Source organism: Scyliorhinus torazame, chromosome 12 (genome assembly GCF_047496885.1).
Source record: "Scyliorhinus torazame isolate Kashiwa2021f chromosome 12, sScyTor2.1, whole genome shotgun sequence".
In the NCBI taxonomy this organism is placed as follows: domain Eukaryota; kingdom Metazoa; phylum Chordata; class Chondrichthyes; order Carcharhiniformes; family Scyliorhinidae; genus Scyliorhinus; species Scyliorhinus torazame.
The window spans coordinates 5,946,472-5,964,662 of record NC_092718.1 but is presented as its reverse complement, the minus strand read 5'-3'; the positions used below and the strand labels follow the sequence as shown (position 1 = coordinate 5,964,662).

Genomic DNA, 18,191 nt, shown 5'->3' with positions numbered 1-18,191 from the left:
GAATGTGGCGACTAGGGGATTTTCACAGTAACTTCATTGCAGTACTAATGTAAGCCTACTTATGGCAATATAAAAATTATTAAAGACTCTGAAAGCTGCCAATTTAGGGAACTGTTTTTCCCAATTAAGGGGCAATTTACCATGGCCAATCCACCCACACTGCACATCTTTGGGTTGTGGGGTGAGACCCACGCAGACACGGGGAGAATGTGCAAATTCCACACGGACAGCGACCCGGGGCCAGGATCGAACCTGGGTCCTCTGTGCCGTGAGGCAGCAGTGCTAACCACTGCGCCACCGAAAGCTGTCAATTTAAATACTGACACTTAACAGAAGTCAAACGGCTCCAGCAGGCAGTTCAATGTTATGAGCAAATACTTCAGCTTTGATTATATATTAGTCATCTTTCCAAAAACAGCCCAGGTTATCAGCAGTTGGGAACAGTTTCCTCCACAAGTTTCTTTGTAAGACTTAGACACACCCAAACTCTCACTGTGTTCATGGCTTTAGCATTTCTAAGCATTACCCTTTTATTCCACAATCCACTCCACTATCCTCGTGAATCACATCGTAACCAGAGTATAATCTTTGTTCACAGGGCTTCTGACAAAATAGAAGCTTATATATCAGATGCAGAGACTCTCAGTTTAATTTTGACACCGTAAAACATGGCTTCAAGGAGATCAGAACAACCCATTCAACAACAGCCAGTGTCAAGAAATAGCAGCAGTCGCATTTCAAATATTTCTGGGCAGATTATGTCAATGGAAGCTGCTCCGGTGGAGCGGTGAGGGTGAAGTGGGAGGAGGAGCTGGAACCATTCTGGATGAGGGTGTGTGGAATGAGGTCCTTTGTAAGGTAAATTCTACATCCTTCTGCACACTGCACAGCCTGATTCACCTCAATGGTATATAGGGGTTACAGGGATAGTGTGGGTCTAGGTAGGGTGCTCTTTCAGAGAGTCAGTGCAGACTCAATGGGCCGAATGGCCAATGTGTGTGTGGATTCTAGGCCTGACCTAACTAAGGCTAGAATGCGTGGGTGCCTTGATGAAGTGGAGGACAGGTATAGAGGTGCTCTCGTGGGCCCACTAATCACACTCACACATTCAGGCTGTGTCCATGGATGGCAACTGTCTGGATCGCTTTTCTTTACATAAAATTAGCGTGGCCAATCCACCTAACGTGCACATCTTTTTGGGTTGTGGGGGTGAGACCCATGCAGACACAGGGAGAATGTCGTGTGTGCAAACTCCACACGACAGTGATCAGGGCCGGGATCGAACCCGGGACCTCAGCGCTGTGAGGCAGCAGTGCTAACCACTGCGCCCTGAGTATTCTTCTTTACCGCCATGTCAGCGATCCTTAATATTGATCTGGAGCCTTGTCCATTGGTGGCCATTTTCAGGGTGGCGGACTTGCCAAGGTTACAGACCAGGGTGAAGGCGGATGTTCGTGCCTTTGCGTCGCTGATAGCCCGGAGGCGAGTTCTGCTGGGATGGAGTTCTTCCGCTCTGCCCAGAATCTCAGCCTGGTTGGGTGATCATGGAATTTTATACATGGAAAAGGTCAATTATACTGTTAGGGGTCGGTGGAGGAATTCTACCCCAGGTGGAGGTCATTCCTCTCATACTATAAAGTATCAATCAGCTATTAGAAAGGGAGGGGTGGTTATTATTGTTCGGGGTAGATAATTTTTGTTGGACTGGTGGGAGTTAGAAGATTGGTTGGGGGGGGGGGGGGGGTTTAAAAATATATATTGTTATTATGACATTGTACTGCGTGGGTCCCGCTTTCTGGGCTGTTGAAACCTGTGTGTTTGTCATCAATGAAAAATTAATTTAAAAGTTTTTAAAAAGGGAACAGCAGCCGGCAGTCGGCTGTGGGGTTCGGGATTCTGCACTCTTGTAAAACACGATGCCTCTGATTTCAACCCACTCCTTCCCAGAACAAATCATAACACACACTTCAGTCTCATTATTACTGGTGATTACTCACAGCAGACACTAGTCGAGGTTCGTCAATCAAATAAGGAAATGTTCCCCCCTCTCAGCCACGACTCTCAAACCCAGTACCTCAGCTTTTCTTCTTGCATCCTTTTCAAGAAGGCATCCCTCAGAAGTCCAAGATTAAGATATCCTTATTTCATTGTTTGGACAATGTGCTCCGATGTTATATCATCCCAAGCAGCACTTCCATCTCTAATCCCTCTCTTCTTCCACTCCACCAAGAACCAAGACTATTTTGTTTCCAATTGGAGTCGATGCTATTCCCTAACTATCCACTTGAGCTTCGGGGCTGTCAGCTAGTAGCAGCATCACAGTCCATGGCACAGCTTTTCACAATGAAGGTTACAACGCAATTTTGCTGACACACAGAAATGCCATTCATCCATCAGCTCAAGGACAAGAATCCCTCTCCAACTGCCAAAATTTCAAATAGAACAAAGAAGAACAAAGAAACTTCCAGCACAGGAACAGGCCCTTCGGCCCTCCAAGCCTGCGCCGACCATGCTGCCCGTCTGAACTAAAACCCCTTACACATCCGGGAACCCTCTATTCCCATCCTATTCATGTATTTGTCAAGACGCCCCTTAAACATCACTATCGTATCTGCTTCCACCACCTCCTCCGGTAGCGAGTTCCAGGCACCCACTATCCTCTGTGAAAAAAAATTCCCTCACACCTTAAACCTCTGCCCCCTAGTAATTGACTCATCCACCCTGGGGAAAAGACTGACCATCCACTCTGCTCATCCCCCTCATAATCTTGCAGACCTCTATCAGGTCGCCCCTCAACCTCCGTCATTAAAGTGAGAACAGAGTTTATCCAACTTCTCATAACTAATGCCCTCCATACCAGGCAACATCCTACTAAACTGCTTCTGCACCCTCTCCAAAGCCTCCACATCCTTCTGGTAGTGTGGCGGCCAGAATTGAACACTGTATTCCAAGTGCTGCCTAACTACGGTTCTATAAAGTTTAAAGAAAGCCGACTTATATGGCAAGGATTGCTGCCTCACAGCGACAGGGTCGCGGGTCCAATTCCAGCCTTGGGTGACTGTGTGGACTTTGCTCATTGGGGCTGGTTTAGCACAGTGGGCTAAACAGCTGGCTTGTAATGCAGAACAAGGCCAGCAGCGAGGGTTCATTTCCCGTACCAGCCTCCCGGAACAGGCGCCGGAATGTGGTGACTAGGGGCTTTTCACAGTAACTTCATTGAAGCCTACTTGTGACAATAAGCGATTATTATTATTCTCACCGTGTCTACGTGGGTTTCCTCCCAGTCAGCAAATGTGCCGGTTAGGTGGGGTTACGGGGATAGTGCAGGGCAGTAGATTATCTGATCAACTGTACATAGTATTGGACTGGCTGGCTCACTGATAATGTTTTGCTTATTCAGCCATCAGTTCAAAGCCCAATGTTAGACCCAAGAAGTATGGTATTGTCTGTATGACTTTCGCACAGTTTACATCTTAGGCAGAGACAACAGGTATCCAAGAGAGGATTACAGGTGGCATAGAGTATTTAATGGCTTTGTTAGGCTGTTAGCACATGGCTGCCTAAAATTCCTCACCCAAGCTCTTTATATCAGCTATATTGTAGTCAATAATAATAATCTTTATTGTCACAAGTAGGCTTACATTAACACTGCAATGAAGTTACTGTGAAAAGCCCCTAGTCGCCACACTCCGGCGCCTGTTCGGATACACTGAGTGAGAATTCAGAACGTCCAATTCACCTAACAGCAGGTCTTTCGGGACTGGTGGGAGGAAACCGGAGCACCCGGAGGAAACCCACGCAGACACGAGGAGAACGTGCAGACTCTGCACAGACAGTGACCCAAGCCGGGAATCGAACCTGGGACCCTGGCGCTATGAAGCAACAGAGCTGTGCTACCGTGCCGTCCATAATGCATGTCTCTTATTGAGGGTTAGAGGGTCAAGGGAGATGAGTTCTGTCACATTACAATATTATGCTTCCTGATGACCAATGCCCAAAAGATATGGGGAGAGTGACTGCCCTGGACATCAAGGCAGCATCTGACCGAGTGCGGCATCAAGGATCCCTAGCTGAACTGGAGTCAATGGGAATCAGGGGGAAACTCTCCGCTGGTTGGAGTCATACCCGGCACAAAGGGAGATGGTTGTGGTGGTTGGGGGTCAATTATCTCAGTCCCAGGACATCACCGCAAGAGTTCCTCAGAGCAGTACAGTGGCTAGCACAGTTGCTTCACAGCTCCAGGGTCCAGGTTCGATTCCCGGCTTGGGTCACTGTCTGTGCGGAGTCTGCACGTTCTCCCAGTGTCTGCGTGGGTTTCCTCCGGGGGCTCCGGTTTCCTCCCACAGTCCAAAGATGTGCAGGTTAGTTGGATTGGCCATGATAAATTGCCCGTAGTGTCCAAAAAGGTTAGGTGGGGTTACTGGGTTAGGTGGAAGTGAGGACTTAAATAGGGTGCTCTTTCCAAGGGCCTGTGCAGACATGACGGGCCGAATGGCCTCCTTCTGCTCTGTAAATTCTATGATCTAGTGTCTCACGGCGCAACCATCTTCAGCTGCTTTATCGTGACCTCCCATCCGTCAGAAGGTCAGAAGTGGAGATGTTTGCGGATGACTGCACAATGTTTAGCACCATTCGCGACTCCTCAGATAATGAAGCAGTCCCTGTCCAAATGCAGCAAGACCCGGACAATATCCAGGCTTGGGCTGACAAGTGGCAAGTTACAGTCACATCATACAGGTGCCAGGTAATGACCATCTCCAACAAGAGAGAATCTAACCATCACCCTTTGACATTCAATTGTATTCCCATCACTGAATCACCCACTATCAATATCCTGTGGGTTACCATTGGCCAGAAGATGAACTGCACTAGCGATGGGGCTATGATGTTACACAGGTTAGCACTGCTGCCTCACTGCGCCAGGGACCCGGGTTCAATTCCAGCCTTGGGCGACTGTCTGTGTGGAGCTTGCCCGTTCTCCCCGTGTCTATGTGGGTTTCCTCCCACACTCCAAAGATGTGCAGGTAAAGTGGAGTTACACGGATAAGGCAAAGGAGTGGGGCTTGGTAGGGTCCTCTTTCAGAGGATCGGTGCATACTCGATGGGCTGAATGGCCTCCTTCTGCATTGTAGGGATTGCATGGTCATGCAAATACTGTGGCTTCAAGAGCAGGTCAGGCGCTAGGAATTTGATTTGATTTATTGTCACATGTACCGAAGTACAGTGAAAGTATTTTTCTGCGGCCGAGGGAACGTACACAGTAGACAAAAAGAATAATCGACAGAGAACATAGACAAATGGTGCATCGAGAAACAGTGATTGGTTACAGTGCGGAACAAGGGGCCAAACAAAGCAAATACATGAGCAAGAGCAGCACAGGGCGTCGTGAATAGTGTTCTTACAGAGAACAGATCAGTCCGAGGGGGAGTCGTTGAGGAGTCTAGTAGCTGTGGGGAAGAAGCTGTTCCTATGTCTGGATGTGCGGGTCTTCAGACTTCTGTATCTTCTACCTGATGGAAGGGTCTGGAAGAAGGCAAAAGGCTGGGTGGGAGGGGTCTGTGATAATGCTGTCTGCCTTCCTGAGGCAGAGGGAGGTGTATACAGAATAAATGTGAGGGTGGCAAGCTTGTGTCCTGCGCTGAGTAACTCAACTCATGACTCCCCAAAGCCTGTCCACCACCTACAAGGCACGTCAGGAGTGTGAGGGAATATTCTTCACTTTGCCTTTAATGAGTGCAGTTTCAACAACACTCAAGAAGCTCAACACCATCCAGAGCAAAGCAGCTCGAATGCTCCCCCTTCCACAAACATTCACTCCCTCCATCACTAATTAACAGTAGCCTTGTGTACCATCTACAAGATGTGCTGCAGGAACTGATCAAGACTCCTTAGACAACACCTCCCAAACCCATGACCACTACTATCCAGCAGGGCAGCGGACACATGCGAACATCACCACCTGGAAGAGTGGCACGGTGGAACAGTGGTTAGCACTGTTGCTTCACAGCGCCAGCGAACATCACCACCTGGAAGGGCGGCACGGTAGCACAGTGGTTAGCACTGTTGCTTCACAGCGCCAGGGACCCGGGTTTGATTCCTGGCTTGGGTCACTGTGCGGAAACTGCACGTTCTCCCCGTGTCAGCGTGGGTTTCCTCTGGGTGCTCCCATTTCCTCCCACAAGTCCCAAAAAACGTGCTTGTTAGGTGAATTGGACATTCTGAATTCTCCGTGTACCCGAACAGGCGCCGGAATGTGGCGACTAGGGGATTTTCACAGTAACTTCATTGCAGTGTTAATGTAAGCCTACTTACAACATAGAACAGTACAGCACAGTACAGGCCCTTCAGCCCACGATGTTGTGCCAACCATTTATCCTAATCTAAGATCAACCTAACCTACACCCCTTCAATTTACTGCTGTCCATGTGCCTGTCCAAGAGTCGCTTAAATGTCCCGAATGACTCTGACTCCGCCACCTCTGCTGGCAGTGCATTCCACACACCCACCACTCTGTGTAAAGAACCTACCTCTGACATCTCCCCTATACCTTCCTCCAATCACCTTAAAATTATGTCCCCTCGTGACAGCTATTTCCACCCTGGGGAAAAGTCTCTGGCTATCCACTCTATCCATGCCTCTCATCACCTTGTACACCTCTATCACGTCACCTCTCTGCCTTCTTCGCTCCAGTGAGAAAAGCCCAGCTCCCTCAACCTTTCTTCATAAGACATGCACTCCAGTCCAGGCAGCATCCTGGTAAATCTCCTCTGTACCCTTTTCAAAGCATCCACATCCTTCCTACAATGAGGCGACCAGAACTGGACACAATATTCCAAGTGTCCTCTAACTACAGTTTTACAAAGCTGCAGCAAAACCTCGCGGCTCTTAAACTCAATACCCCTGTTAATGAAAGCCAACACACCATACGCAACTTTGAGGGATCCATGTACGTGGACCCCAAGATCCTGCTGTTCCTCCACACTTCCAAGAATCCTGCCTTTAACCCTGTATTCAGCATTCAAATTCGACCTTCCAAAATGAATCACTTCACATTTATCAAGGTTGAACTCCATCTGCCACTTCTCAGCCCAGCTTTGCATCCTGTCAATGTCCTGTTGTCACCTGCAACAACCCTCAACACTATCTACAACTCCACCAACCTTTGTGTCATCGGCAAACTTACTAACCCACCCTTCCACTTCCTCATCCAAGTCATTTATAAAAACCACAAAGAGCAGAGGTCCCAGAACAGATCCCTGCGTGACACCACTGGTCACCGACCTCTAGGCGGAATACTTTCCATCCACTACCACTCGCTGTCTTCTTTCGGCCAGCCAATTCTGTATCCAGACAGCCACATTTCCCTGTATCCCATGCCCCTAACTTTCTGAATGAGCCTACAATGGGGAACCTTATCAAATGCCTTACTGAAATCCATATACACTACATCCACTGCCTGACCTTCATCAATGTGTCTCGTCACATCCTCAAAGAATTCAATGAGGCTTGTGAGGCATGACCTGCCCCTCACAAAGCCATGCTGACTATCTTTAATCAAACTATGTTTTTCTAAATAATCATAAATCCTATCTCTCAGAATCCTTTCCAATATTTTGCTCACCACAGACGAGTTAATCCCTGTAATTCCCAGGGATTTCCCTATTCCGTTTCTTGAATAGGGGAACAACATTCGCCTCCCTCCAATCATCCGGTACTACTCCAGTGGAGAGTGAGGATGCAAAGATCATCGCTAAAGGCGCAGCAATCGCCTCCCTCGCTTCCGGTAGTAACCTTGGGTATATCCCGTCAGGCCCAGGGGATTTAACTATCCTGATGCTTTTCAAAATTTTCAGCACATCCTCCTTCTTAATATCAACTTGTTTGAGTCTATTAACCTGGTTCACACTGTTCTCATGGGCAACAAGGTCCCTCTCTCTAGTGAATACTGAAGCAAAGTATTCATTTAGGGCCTCCCCCATCTCCTCAGACTCTAGGCACAAGTTCCCTCCACTATCCCTGATCGGCCCTACTCTCACTCTGATCATCCTCTTATTTCTCACATAAGTGTAGAACGCCTTGGGGTTTTCCCTAATCCTTCCCCCCAGGGCTTTTTCTTCCCCCCTTCTAGCTCTCCTCAGTCCATTTTTGAGTTCCTTCCTGGCTATCTTGTAACCCTCTAGAGCCGAGTCATATCCTTGCTTCCTCAGCCTTACGTAAACTTCCTTCTTCCTCGAGTAGAAGCTTCACTTCTCTTGTCATCCAAGGCTCCTTCACCTTACCATTCCTTCCTCGTCTCAGTGGGACAAAACTATTCAGCAGTCGCAGCAAGTGCTCCTCAAACAATCCCCACATTACTGTTGTGCGTTTCCCCAAGAACAATTGTTCCCACTTTATGCTCCTCAGCTCCAGTCTAATAGCAGTATAATTTCCCCTCCCCCAATTAAATACCTTCCCATACTGTGTGTTCCTATCCCTCTCCATGACTATGGTAAACGTCAAGGAGTTGTGGTCACTGTCACCGAAATGCTCTCCCACCGAGACATCTGACACCTGGCCTGGTTCGTTGCCGAGCACCAAGTCCAATTTGACCTCCCCCCAGTCGGCCTATCTACATAGTGAGTCAGGAATCCTTCCTGGACACACCTGACAAAATCTGCTCCATCCAAACCATTTGCACTAAGGAGGTTCCAGTCAATATTAGGGAAGTTGAAGTCACCCATGACAACAACTCTGCTGCCTCTGCACATTTCCAAGATCTGCCGCCCAATCTGTTCCTCTATCTCTCTGCTGCTATTGGGGGGGCTATAGAAAACTCCCAATAAAGTGACTGCTCCTTTCTTGTTTCTGACTTCCACCCATACTGACTCAGTAGACAAACCCTCCTCAACTACCTCCTTTTCTGCAGCTGTGGTGCACTCTCTAATTAACAGTGCTACTCCCCCTCCTCTTTTACCCCCCTCCCTATTCTTCTGAAAACATCTAAACCTCGGAACATCTAACAACCATTCCTGCCCCTATGAAATCCATGTCTCCATAATGACCACAACATCGTAGTTCCAAGTACTGGTCCATGCTCTAAGTTCATCTCCCTTATTCCTGACACTCCTTGCATTGAAACAGACACACTTTAACCCATTCCACGGAGTGCAGCTTTGCCCTATCAACTGTCTATCCTTCCTCAAGACTTGCTGCATTCTATTTCTGCCTGTTCAACAGCTACCCTATCCTCTGATCCATAGCTCTGGTTCCCATCCCCCTGCCAAACTAGTTTTAACCGTCCCGAAGAGCTCTAGCAAATCTCCCACCCAGGATATTGGTGCCCCTCCAGTTTAGGTGCAATCCGTCCTTCATGTACAGGTCCCACCTTCCCCAGAAGATATCCCAATGATCCACATATCTGAAGCCTTCCCTCCTGCACCAGCCCTGTAGCCACGTGTTCAGCTGCACTCGCTCTCTGTTCATTGCCTCACTTGCACGTGGCACCTGTAGCAATCCTGAGATCACTACTCTGCTTGTCCTGCTCTTTAGCTTTCAACCCAACTCCCTAAAATCACTTTTTAGATCCTCATCCCTTTTATTAGCTATGTCGTTGGTGCCTATGTGCACCACGACTTCTGGTTGCTCCCCCTCCCCCTTAAGATTCCTGTAGACTCGATCCGAGACATCCCTGGCCCTGGCACCCGGGAGGCAACATACCTTCCGGGAGTCTCGCTCGCGACCACAGAATCTCTTATCTATTCCCCTAACCATTGAGTCTCCTATTACTATTGCTTTCCTATTCCCCCCTTCCCTTCTGAGCCATAGAGCCAGGCTCAGTGCTAGAGACCTGGCCGCTAGGGCTTTCACCCGGTAGGTCAGCCTCCCCAACAGCATCCAAAACGGTATACTTGTTTTGAAGGGGAACGGCCACAAGGGATCCCTGCACTGTCTGCTCGTTCGTTTTCTTTCCCCTCACTGTAACCCAGCTACTCTTGTCCTGTACCTTGGGTGTGGCTACATCCCTGTAACTCTTCTCTATAACTCCCTCCGACTCCCGGATGATCCAAAGTTCACCCAGCTCCAGTTCCCTAACACGGTCTTTGAGGAGCTGAAGTTGGGTGCACTTCCCACAGGTATAGGCAGCGGGGACACCGGTGGTATCCCTCACCACCCACATCCTACAGGAGGAGCATGCAACTGCCCTAACCTCCATCCCCTCTTACCTGACAGAATATAGCTGCCCTGTGGATCAACTGGATCTCCGCCCTCCGACTCTGCTCCCAGTCAGCTGCACTCTCTGTAAACTCCTGGCTCTCTTCTCGCTCTTTGCGGAAATGTAGGAAATGAAATGAGCACCTTACTCCCTCCTCACCTGACTCTATCAGTCACCAAACACTCACTCAAATGCGCCCAAATTCAGCACTCCTTCAGTCCCCAAACTCTCACTATGGCACTCAAATACACCCAAATTCAGCACTCAATGCAAACTAAGTCTGCACTGTAGGGGATCACTTTTATACTGTGAATCTAGCCTCTGAAAACTGGCCTATTCCAATTAACTAATTAACAAGCTCCAGCTGCAAGTACCTACAAGTAGAACCTCTGATTAAAGCTGATTGAAAATTCACCTTCTTCTAAACCAAACAGCAACTTTGAAGTGAATGTACCACAGTCAGAGTTTCAGCTTGGACACGAGCTCAAAGCTGAATTGAGCCGGTGAAGAAGTGGAGCTGCTGCTTTGCTTCCTGTGGTTTCTGCTTCCTCCCCAACCTTACCCTGCCCCACCTTCTGTCCTCGCAGCCCTGTGCCTGTGGTGGGAATGGGACCACCTGGGGCCTATTGCTGCAGGCCCCCTCCTGGGGTGAAGGCCCTGCTGCCTGCCTTGTCCTCCCACCCACTCTGCCTGAGGTGGGAATGGGACCACCTGGGGCTGCTGTGAAGACAAAGGACTTTGTTTCGGGCCCCCACAGGGCAGAAGAGTGTCGTCCGCCCGCCTTTTCACCACCTGTGGCGGGTGTGGGGCAGCTTGGGACAGTGCTTTAGGCCCCTCGAGGGCTGAAGGACGCTGCCTCGCTCTGCTGTTGCCCTGCAGCACCTTTCCCTTGTGGCACCTGCTGTTGTGGTGCTACATCCATCACCCTTCTTCCCCCCCCCCCCCCTGCTACCCTGATCTCAGTTACATGGCCGTGCCATACCGGTGGGCATCCTCCACTCTGCCGGGGGCAGGGCAGCCAAGAACCTATGCGGGGGCGGCAGCCTGTCGACCTTCCACTGCCTCCGCGTCCTTCCGTCTACCAAAGCGGCAACTTGGGGTCAAATATTATGCCCACCCCACCATGACCGTTGAGGCGTGCACTCGTGCAATGGCCGGGGTCGTCGGTCCCTCGGCCATGGTAGCCGCCTCTAGGATGTATGGCAAGGCCGTGTTTTTCCTGCGGGCCGAGCAGGCGGTCCGCCGTGTCCTCGAAAGGGGGCTCACAGTGGACGGGACACACGTGGCAGTGGACCCGCTGGAGGCCACCGCCGAACGTGACGTTCTTTCCAATGTCCCGCCCTACCACCCCGAGCTCCTCCTCCCCCATCTCAACCTACTGGGGTAGGTCAGGTCCAGGGTGGCACCACTGTCGCTCGGCCTGCGGGACCCTTCCCTCCGTCATGTATACTCCTTCCGGCGTCAGGTTTTTGTCTGCCTGACCCGAGAGGCGGTCACGGAGGGAGGTTTTGTGGTCTCCCACCAAGGGGAGGACCATAAAGTGTTCTGGTCGGCAGATGGCATGCGGTGCCATGCATGCAGAGAGCTGGGGCATTTTCGTCGGAACTGCCCCCCCTAACGGCTGCTGCCAACATCATCTCCAGGGCGACCACGGCGGGCACTGCCCCCCCTCTCCTCTACCACATCTTCGTCCGCCCAGCAGCCAGCCCCTTCGGGATGGAAAGTAAGGGGCGTGCTTCCTGCAGGAAACCTACGCCATTCCGGGTGACGAAGCTCAGTGGACCCTGGAGTGGCAAGGGAGAAGTCTTCATGAGTCACTTGGCCCCACGTTCGGGCGGGGTGGCTATCTTGTTGGCTCCACATTTTCAGCCGGAGATCTTAGGGGTCAAGGAGCCAGTGCCATGCCGTCTGGGATGCTGGACAGGACTGCTCAGAGGGCTATGCCACAGGGGTCAAGTTCTCGTCATAAACTAGCTGATTGCCTCCATGCGGTGGTACCGGCTGGTCACTTTGACCCCTCCCCCTGACTTTGTCACACGCATCCAGAGAATCCTGCTTTAGTTATTCTGGGACAAAGGATTACACTGGGTCGCTGCGGAGGTCTTGAGTCTCCAGATTGTGGCGGGCGGTTTGGTGCTGGTGTGCCTTCGCACCCAGGTCGCAACTTTCCGCCTTCAAACCCTGCAGCGATACCTGTACGTTGAGCCTTCTCCACGATGATGTGCCCTGGCAACGTATTTCTTCCGCCAGGTGCACGGCCTGAACTACGACGTGCGGCTCCTGTTCGTTGACCGGAATGGTCCTCGGAACTCTGTCGGCGCTGCCCGTCTTGTACCAGGACCTTCTCAAAGTCTGGAACACGGTCGCCACGCGCCGCAGCTCTCCCCGTCAGGAGTAGTGGCTGTCGTAAGGGAGCCGCTGCTTAGGAATCCGCACCCCCACCAATATCCGTTCAGGTGGCTGGCGGAGCGCTGTGGATGCCGGGGTGATCAGGATCGGCGACGTGCTGGTTGACGGAGGGGCAGGCTGGATGACACCCTACGAGCTTGCCAGGCGCGGAGCTGTGTCAGCCCTGTAAGCGGCCAAAGCTATCCAAGGCCTCAAAACGGTCATGCTCGGCCCCATGGGCACACTTGGACTCGAGACGGCGCGATTGTGCAGTGGCACCCAGTCAGAGCAGAGCCCTGCTCGGATGGAATTCCACATTGGTCCCAAACCACAGAACCCCCCCCAGATGCTGGTGCCCCACAGCACCAGCCGCATCGCGGAAATACCCTTCGTGCCCTTTCGCACTGCGCGTAGGGGTTTTCTATACGGCCTGCTGTTGCACATCTTCCACCTCCTTATCCTCGCCCGCCACCCGGACACGCCTTGGCGTGTCTCGTTGCTGTCCGGCGGCGGAGGTCCGCACTGGAGGTCCCTCTACAGAGGCGTCCTCCCCATAAAACTTGGGGACCTGGGGCGGAGGGTGTTGCGCATGACAGTGCCGTGCAACTATCGTCTAAATCACTTCACGGCTCTGCCAGAGACCTGCCACTTTTGCTGCCTGGTGGACACTGTGGAGCATGTTTATGTTGTCTGTCCTAGGCTGCACTTTTTGGTTTCTTGACAACGCTGTTGTTGAGGTTTTCTTTGCACTTTAGCCCCACGCTCCTGAGCTACGGATATCCAGTGCGGAGGGGGGTGGGGAAGGCAGACGACCTGCTTGTGAACCTGCTCCTGAGCCTGGCTAAACTTGCCATTAATAGGTCCGGGCAGCGGGCGACCGAAGGGGTTGTCCAGCCTGACTGCCCATCTTCCGTGGCATCGTTGGCGGCCGAGTGTCCCTGGAGTGGGAACATGCGGTGTCCACGGGCACACTCGCCTTCCGTGCTCGGTGGGCACCGCAGGGGTTGGATTGCCTTATCCACCCAGATTCTCTCACTTTAATTTGACGGGTTTTTGATAAGTTTTTGTTTCCTTTCGCTTTCCTTTTGGGCTGTGCTCCACTCTTTGTTTGGGGGCACTCCCCTCTTTTGTTTTAACCAGCAGTTCCTTTATGTTCTTTTGCTTGGTTTTCACACCCAGCATCACGCCAGTGTCAGTGGTGGATGCTGGCTTAACTCCTGTACGTGTAGATAAACGTACAGGTCATCAATTCACAAAAAAACACACAAAAATAAAAAAGGCAAAACACAAACATTTTTAAATTTATTTGTTAAATTAGAGTAGTAAGATCTAAACCAAACAGCAACTTTTAAGTTAATTAACTAAATAAAAGACTAGACTTTAGATAAAAATGAACCCTTAATATCCCTCAGTCACCAAACTTTCACTACAGCACTCAAATGCACCCAAATTCAGCACTCAGTGCAAGATAATAACTACTTGTGACAATAATTTTTTAAAATTTAGATGAATGTCCAAAATTGCAGGACAACCCCACACATCAGTATTATCACCGGGAGGGGGTGGGGCTGGTGTCTAGGGGTCTGGGTGGGGTGGGTAGAGGGAGTGTGGGGCCTGGGTGGGTAGGGGGAGTGTGGGGCCTGGGTGGGTAGGGGGAGTGTGGGGCCTGGGTGGGTAGGGGGAGTGTGGGGCCTGGGTGGGTAGGGGGAGTGTGGGGCCTGGGTGGGTAGGGGGAGTGTGGGGCCTGGGTGGGTAGGGGGAGTGTGGGGCCTGGGTGGGTAGGGGGAGTGTGGGGCCTGGGTGGGTAGGGGGAGTGTGGGGCCTGGGTGGGTAGGGGGAGTGTGGGGCCTGGGTGGGTAGGGGGAGTGTGGGGCCTGGGTGGGTAGGGGGAGTGTGGGGCCTGGGTGGGTAGGGGGAGTGTGGGGCCTGGGTGGGTAGGGGGGGGGGGGGTGGGGCCTGGGTGGGTAGAGGGAGTGTGATGCCTGGTGGGTGGGGAGGGCGAGAAGGGTGTCTGGGGGGGTGGGAGAGAAGGGTGCCTGGGGGATGACAAGGGTGTCTGGGGGGGGGGGGGAAGAACGAGGGTGTCTGTGGGGGGGGGGGGAAGGGTGTCTGGGGGGGGGGGAAGAAGGGTGTCTGGGGGGGGGGGGGGAAGAAGGGTGTCTGGGGGGGGGGGGAAGAAGGGTGTCTGGGGGGGGGGAAGAAGGGTGTCTGGGGGGGGGGAAGAAGGGTGTCTGGGGGGGGGGAAGAAGGGTGTCTGGGGGGGGGGGAAGAAGGGTGTCTGGGGGGGGGGAGAAGGGTGTCTGGGGGGGGGAGAAGGGTGTCTGGGGGGGGGAGAAGGGTGTCTGGGGGGGGGAGAAGGGTGTCTGGGGGGGGGAGAAGGGTGTCTGGGGGGGGGGAGAGAAGGGTGTCTGGGGGGGGGAGAGAAGGGTGTCTGGGGGGGGGGAAGAGAAGGGTGTCTGGGGGGGGGGGGAAGAGAAGGGTGTCTGGGGGGGGGGGAGAGAAGGGTGTCTGGGGGGGGGAGAGAGAAGGGTGTCTGGGGGGGGGGGGAGAGAAGGGTGTCTGGGGGGGGGGAGAGAAGGGTGTCTGGGGGGGGGGGAAGAAGGGTGTCTGGGGGGGGGTGAAGGGTGTCTGGGGTGGGGGGGGTGAAGGGTGTCTGGGGGGGGGAGAAGGGTGTCTGGGGGGGGGAGAAGGGTGTCTGGGGGGGGGAGAAGGGTGTCTGGGGGGGGGAGAAGGGTGTCTGGGGGGGGGGAGAAGGGTGTCTGGGGGGGGGAAGAAGGGTGTCTGGGGGGGGGTGAAGGGTGTCTGGGGGGGGGGTGAAGGGTGTCTGGGGGGGGGGTGAAGGGTGTCTGGGGGGGGGTGAAGGGTGTCTGGGGGGGGGTGAAGGGTGTCTGGGGGGGGGTGAAGGGTGTCTGGGGGGGGGGGTGAAGGGTGTCTGGGGGGGGGTGAAGGGTGTCTGGGGGGGGGTGAAGGGTGTCTGGGGGGGGGTGAAGGGTGTCTGGGGGGGGGGGGGAGAAGGGTGTCTGGGGGGGGGGTGAAGGGTGTCTGGGGGGGGGGGGTGAAGGGTGTCTGGGGGGGGGGTGAAGGGTGTCTGGGGGGGGGGTGAAGGGTGTCTGGGGGGGGGAGAAGGGTGTCTGGGGGGGGGGAGAAGGGTGTCTGGGGGGGGGAGAAGGGTGTCTGGGGGGGGGGGAAGGGTGTCGGGGGGGAGAAGGGTGTCTGGGGGGGGGAGAGAAGGTTGTCTGGGGGGGGGGAGAAGGTTGTCTGGGGGGGGAGAAGGTTGTCTGGGGGGGGGAGAAGGTTGTCTGGGGGGGGGAGAAGGTTGTCTGGGGGGGGAGAAGGTTGTCTGGGGGGGGAGAAGGTTGTCTGGGGGGGGAGAAGGTTGTCTGGGGGGGGGAGAAGGTTGTCTGGGGGGGGAGAAGGTTGTCTGGGGGGGGAGAAGGTTGTCTGGGGGGGGAGAAGGTTGTCTGGGGGGGGAGAAGGTTGTCTGGGGGGGGGGAGAAGGTTGTCTGGGGGGGGAGAAGGTTGTCTGGGGGGGGAGAAGGTTGTCTGGGGGGGGAGAAGGTTGTCTGGGGGGGGAGAAGGTTGTCTGGGGGGGGAGAAGGTTGTCTGGGGGGGGAGAAGGTTGTCTGGGGGGGGAGAAGGTTGTCTGGGGGGGGAGAAGGTTGTCTGGGGGGGGAGAAGGTTGTCTGGGGGGGAGAAGGTTGTCTGGGGGGGGAGAAGGTTGTCTGGGGGGGGAGAAGGTTGTCTGGGGGGGGAGAAGGTTGTCTGGGGGGGGAGAAGGTTGTCTGGGGGGGGAGAAGGTTGTCTGGGGGGGGAGAAGGTTGTCTGGGGGGGGAGAAGGTTGTCTGGGGGGGGAGAAGGTTGTCTGGGGGGGGAGAAGGTTGTCTGGGGGGGGAGAAGGTTGTCTGGGGGGGGAGAAGGTTGTCTGGGGGGGGAGAAGGTTGTCTGGGGGGGGAGAAGGTTGTCTGGGGGGGGAGAAGGTTGTCTGGGGGGGGGAGAAGGTTGTCTGGGGGGGGAGAAGGTTGTCTGGGGGGGGAGAAGGTTGTCTGGGGGGGGAGAAGGTTGTCTGGGGGGGGAGAAGGTTGTCTGGGGGGGGAGAAGGTTGTCTGGGGGGGGAGAAGGTTGTCTGGGGGGGGAGAAGGTTGTCTGGGGGGGGAGAAGGTTGTCTGGGGGGGGAGAAGGTTGTCTGGGGGGGGAGAAGGTTGTCTGGGGGGGGGAGAAGGTTGTCTGGGGGGGGAGAAGGTTGTCTGGGGGGGGAGAAGGTTGTCTGGGGGGGGAGAAGGTTGTCTGGGGGGGGAGAAGGTTGTCTGGGGGGGGAGAAGGTTGTCTGGGGGGGGAGAAGGTTGTCTGGGGGGGGGAGAAGGTTGTCTGGGGGGGGAGAAGGTTGTCTGGGGGGGGAGAAGGTTGTCTGGGGGGGGAGAAGGTTGTCTGGGGGGGGAGAAGGTTGTCTGGGGGGGGAGAAGGTTGTCTGGGGGGGGAGAAGGTTGTCTGGGGGGGGAGAAGGTTGTCTGGGGGGGGGAGAAGGTTGTCTGGGGGGGGGAGAAGGTTGTCTGGGGGGGGGAGAAGGTTGTCTGGGGGGGGGAGAAGGTTGTCTGGGGGGGGGGAGAAGGTTGTCCCCGGGGGGGGGGGGAAGAAGGGTGTCCCCGGGGGGGGGGGGGGAAGAAGGGTGTCCCCGGGGGGGGGGGGGGGGGGGGGAAGAAGGGTGTCCCCGGGGGGGGGGGGGAGAAGGGTGTCCCCGGGGGGGGCGGCCCCGGGGGGGGGGCGGCCCCGGGGGGGGGGGGGGCGGGAAGAGAGGCGGCCCCGGGGGGGGTGGGGGGGGGGGGGTGAGGGGGGGGCGGCCCCGGGGGGGGGGGGAGGCGGCCCCGGGGGGGGGGGGAGGCGGCCCCGGGGGGGGGGGGGGAGGCGGCCCCGGGGGGGGGGGGGGCGGCCCCGGGGGGGGGGGGGGGCGGCCCCGGGGGGGGGGGGGGCGGCCCCGGGGGGGGGGGGGGGCGGCCCCGGGGGGGGGGGGGGCGGCCCCGGGGGGGGGGGGGGGCGGCCCCGGGGGGGGGGGGGGCGGCCCCGGGGGGGGGGGGGGCCCGCTCCTACCTTTGAACAGATAGTCATACTCATCGTCCCGGGTCCCCATCCTCGCGCCGACTCCAAATTCACCAAAGTTTCAAAGTGACCGAGCCCGACTCCGGCAGCTACCCGACTTCCGCTTCCGGGGCAAAGGTCACCTCTTCCGGAACATTGGTTTTGTTTTGTGCGGCCGATGGTAAAAGTCCGAATGTTTTCCCGCGTCAGTTTCATCCGGAGAATAAATTAACTCAGCAATAAAACAACTCAACGCCGATAATAATTCATATCTTATCGACTGGGGGCGGGACCAGCATGACGAGTTCACTGGGGGCGGAGCGCGATGATGATGTCATCGGAGGCAGGCCGGTGATGTCATGGGGCGGGGCCGGGTGTCATGGTACTGGATCGGTGATGTCATGAGAGGCGGGGCCAGGGATGTCATGGGGCGGGCCGAGAAGTCATGGGCGGGGCCGAGAAGTCATGGGCGGGGTCGGTGATGTCACGGGGCGGGGCCATTTGCGGGACGTCACCAGGTGGCTGCAATGCGGCTCGAGCG

At 55.0% G+C, this 18,191-nt stretch overlaps 1 protein-coding gene across 1 annotated transcript in view; it reads right to left on the bottom strand.

The window, feature by feature from the left end:
• The window catches only part of rab11a (RAB11a, member RAS oncogene family), a 51,595-nt gene extending 33,740 nt beyond the window's left edge, over window positions 1-17,855 (bottom strand). The window contains exon 1 of the mRNA XM_072470337.1: window positions 17,663-17,855. Coding sequence (XP_072326438.1) covers window positions 17,663-17,702 — 40 coding nt within the window. The 5' untranslated portion in view covers window positions 17,703-17,855. The remainder of the gene's footprint in view (window positions 1-17,662) is intronic.
• Between the last annotated feature and the right edge of the window lie 336 nt (window positions 17,856-18,191).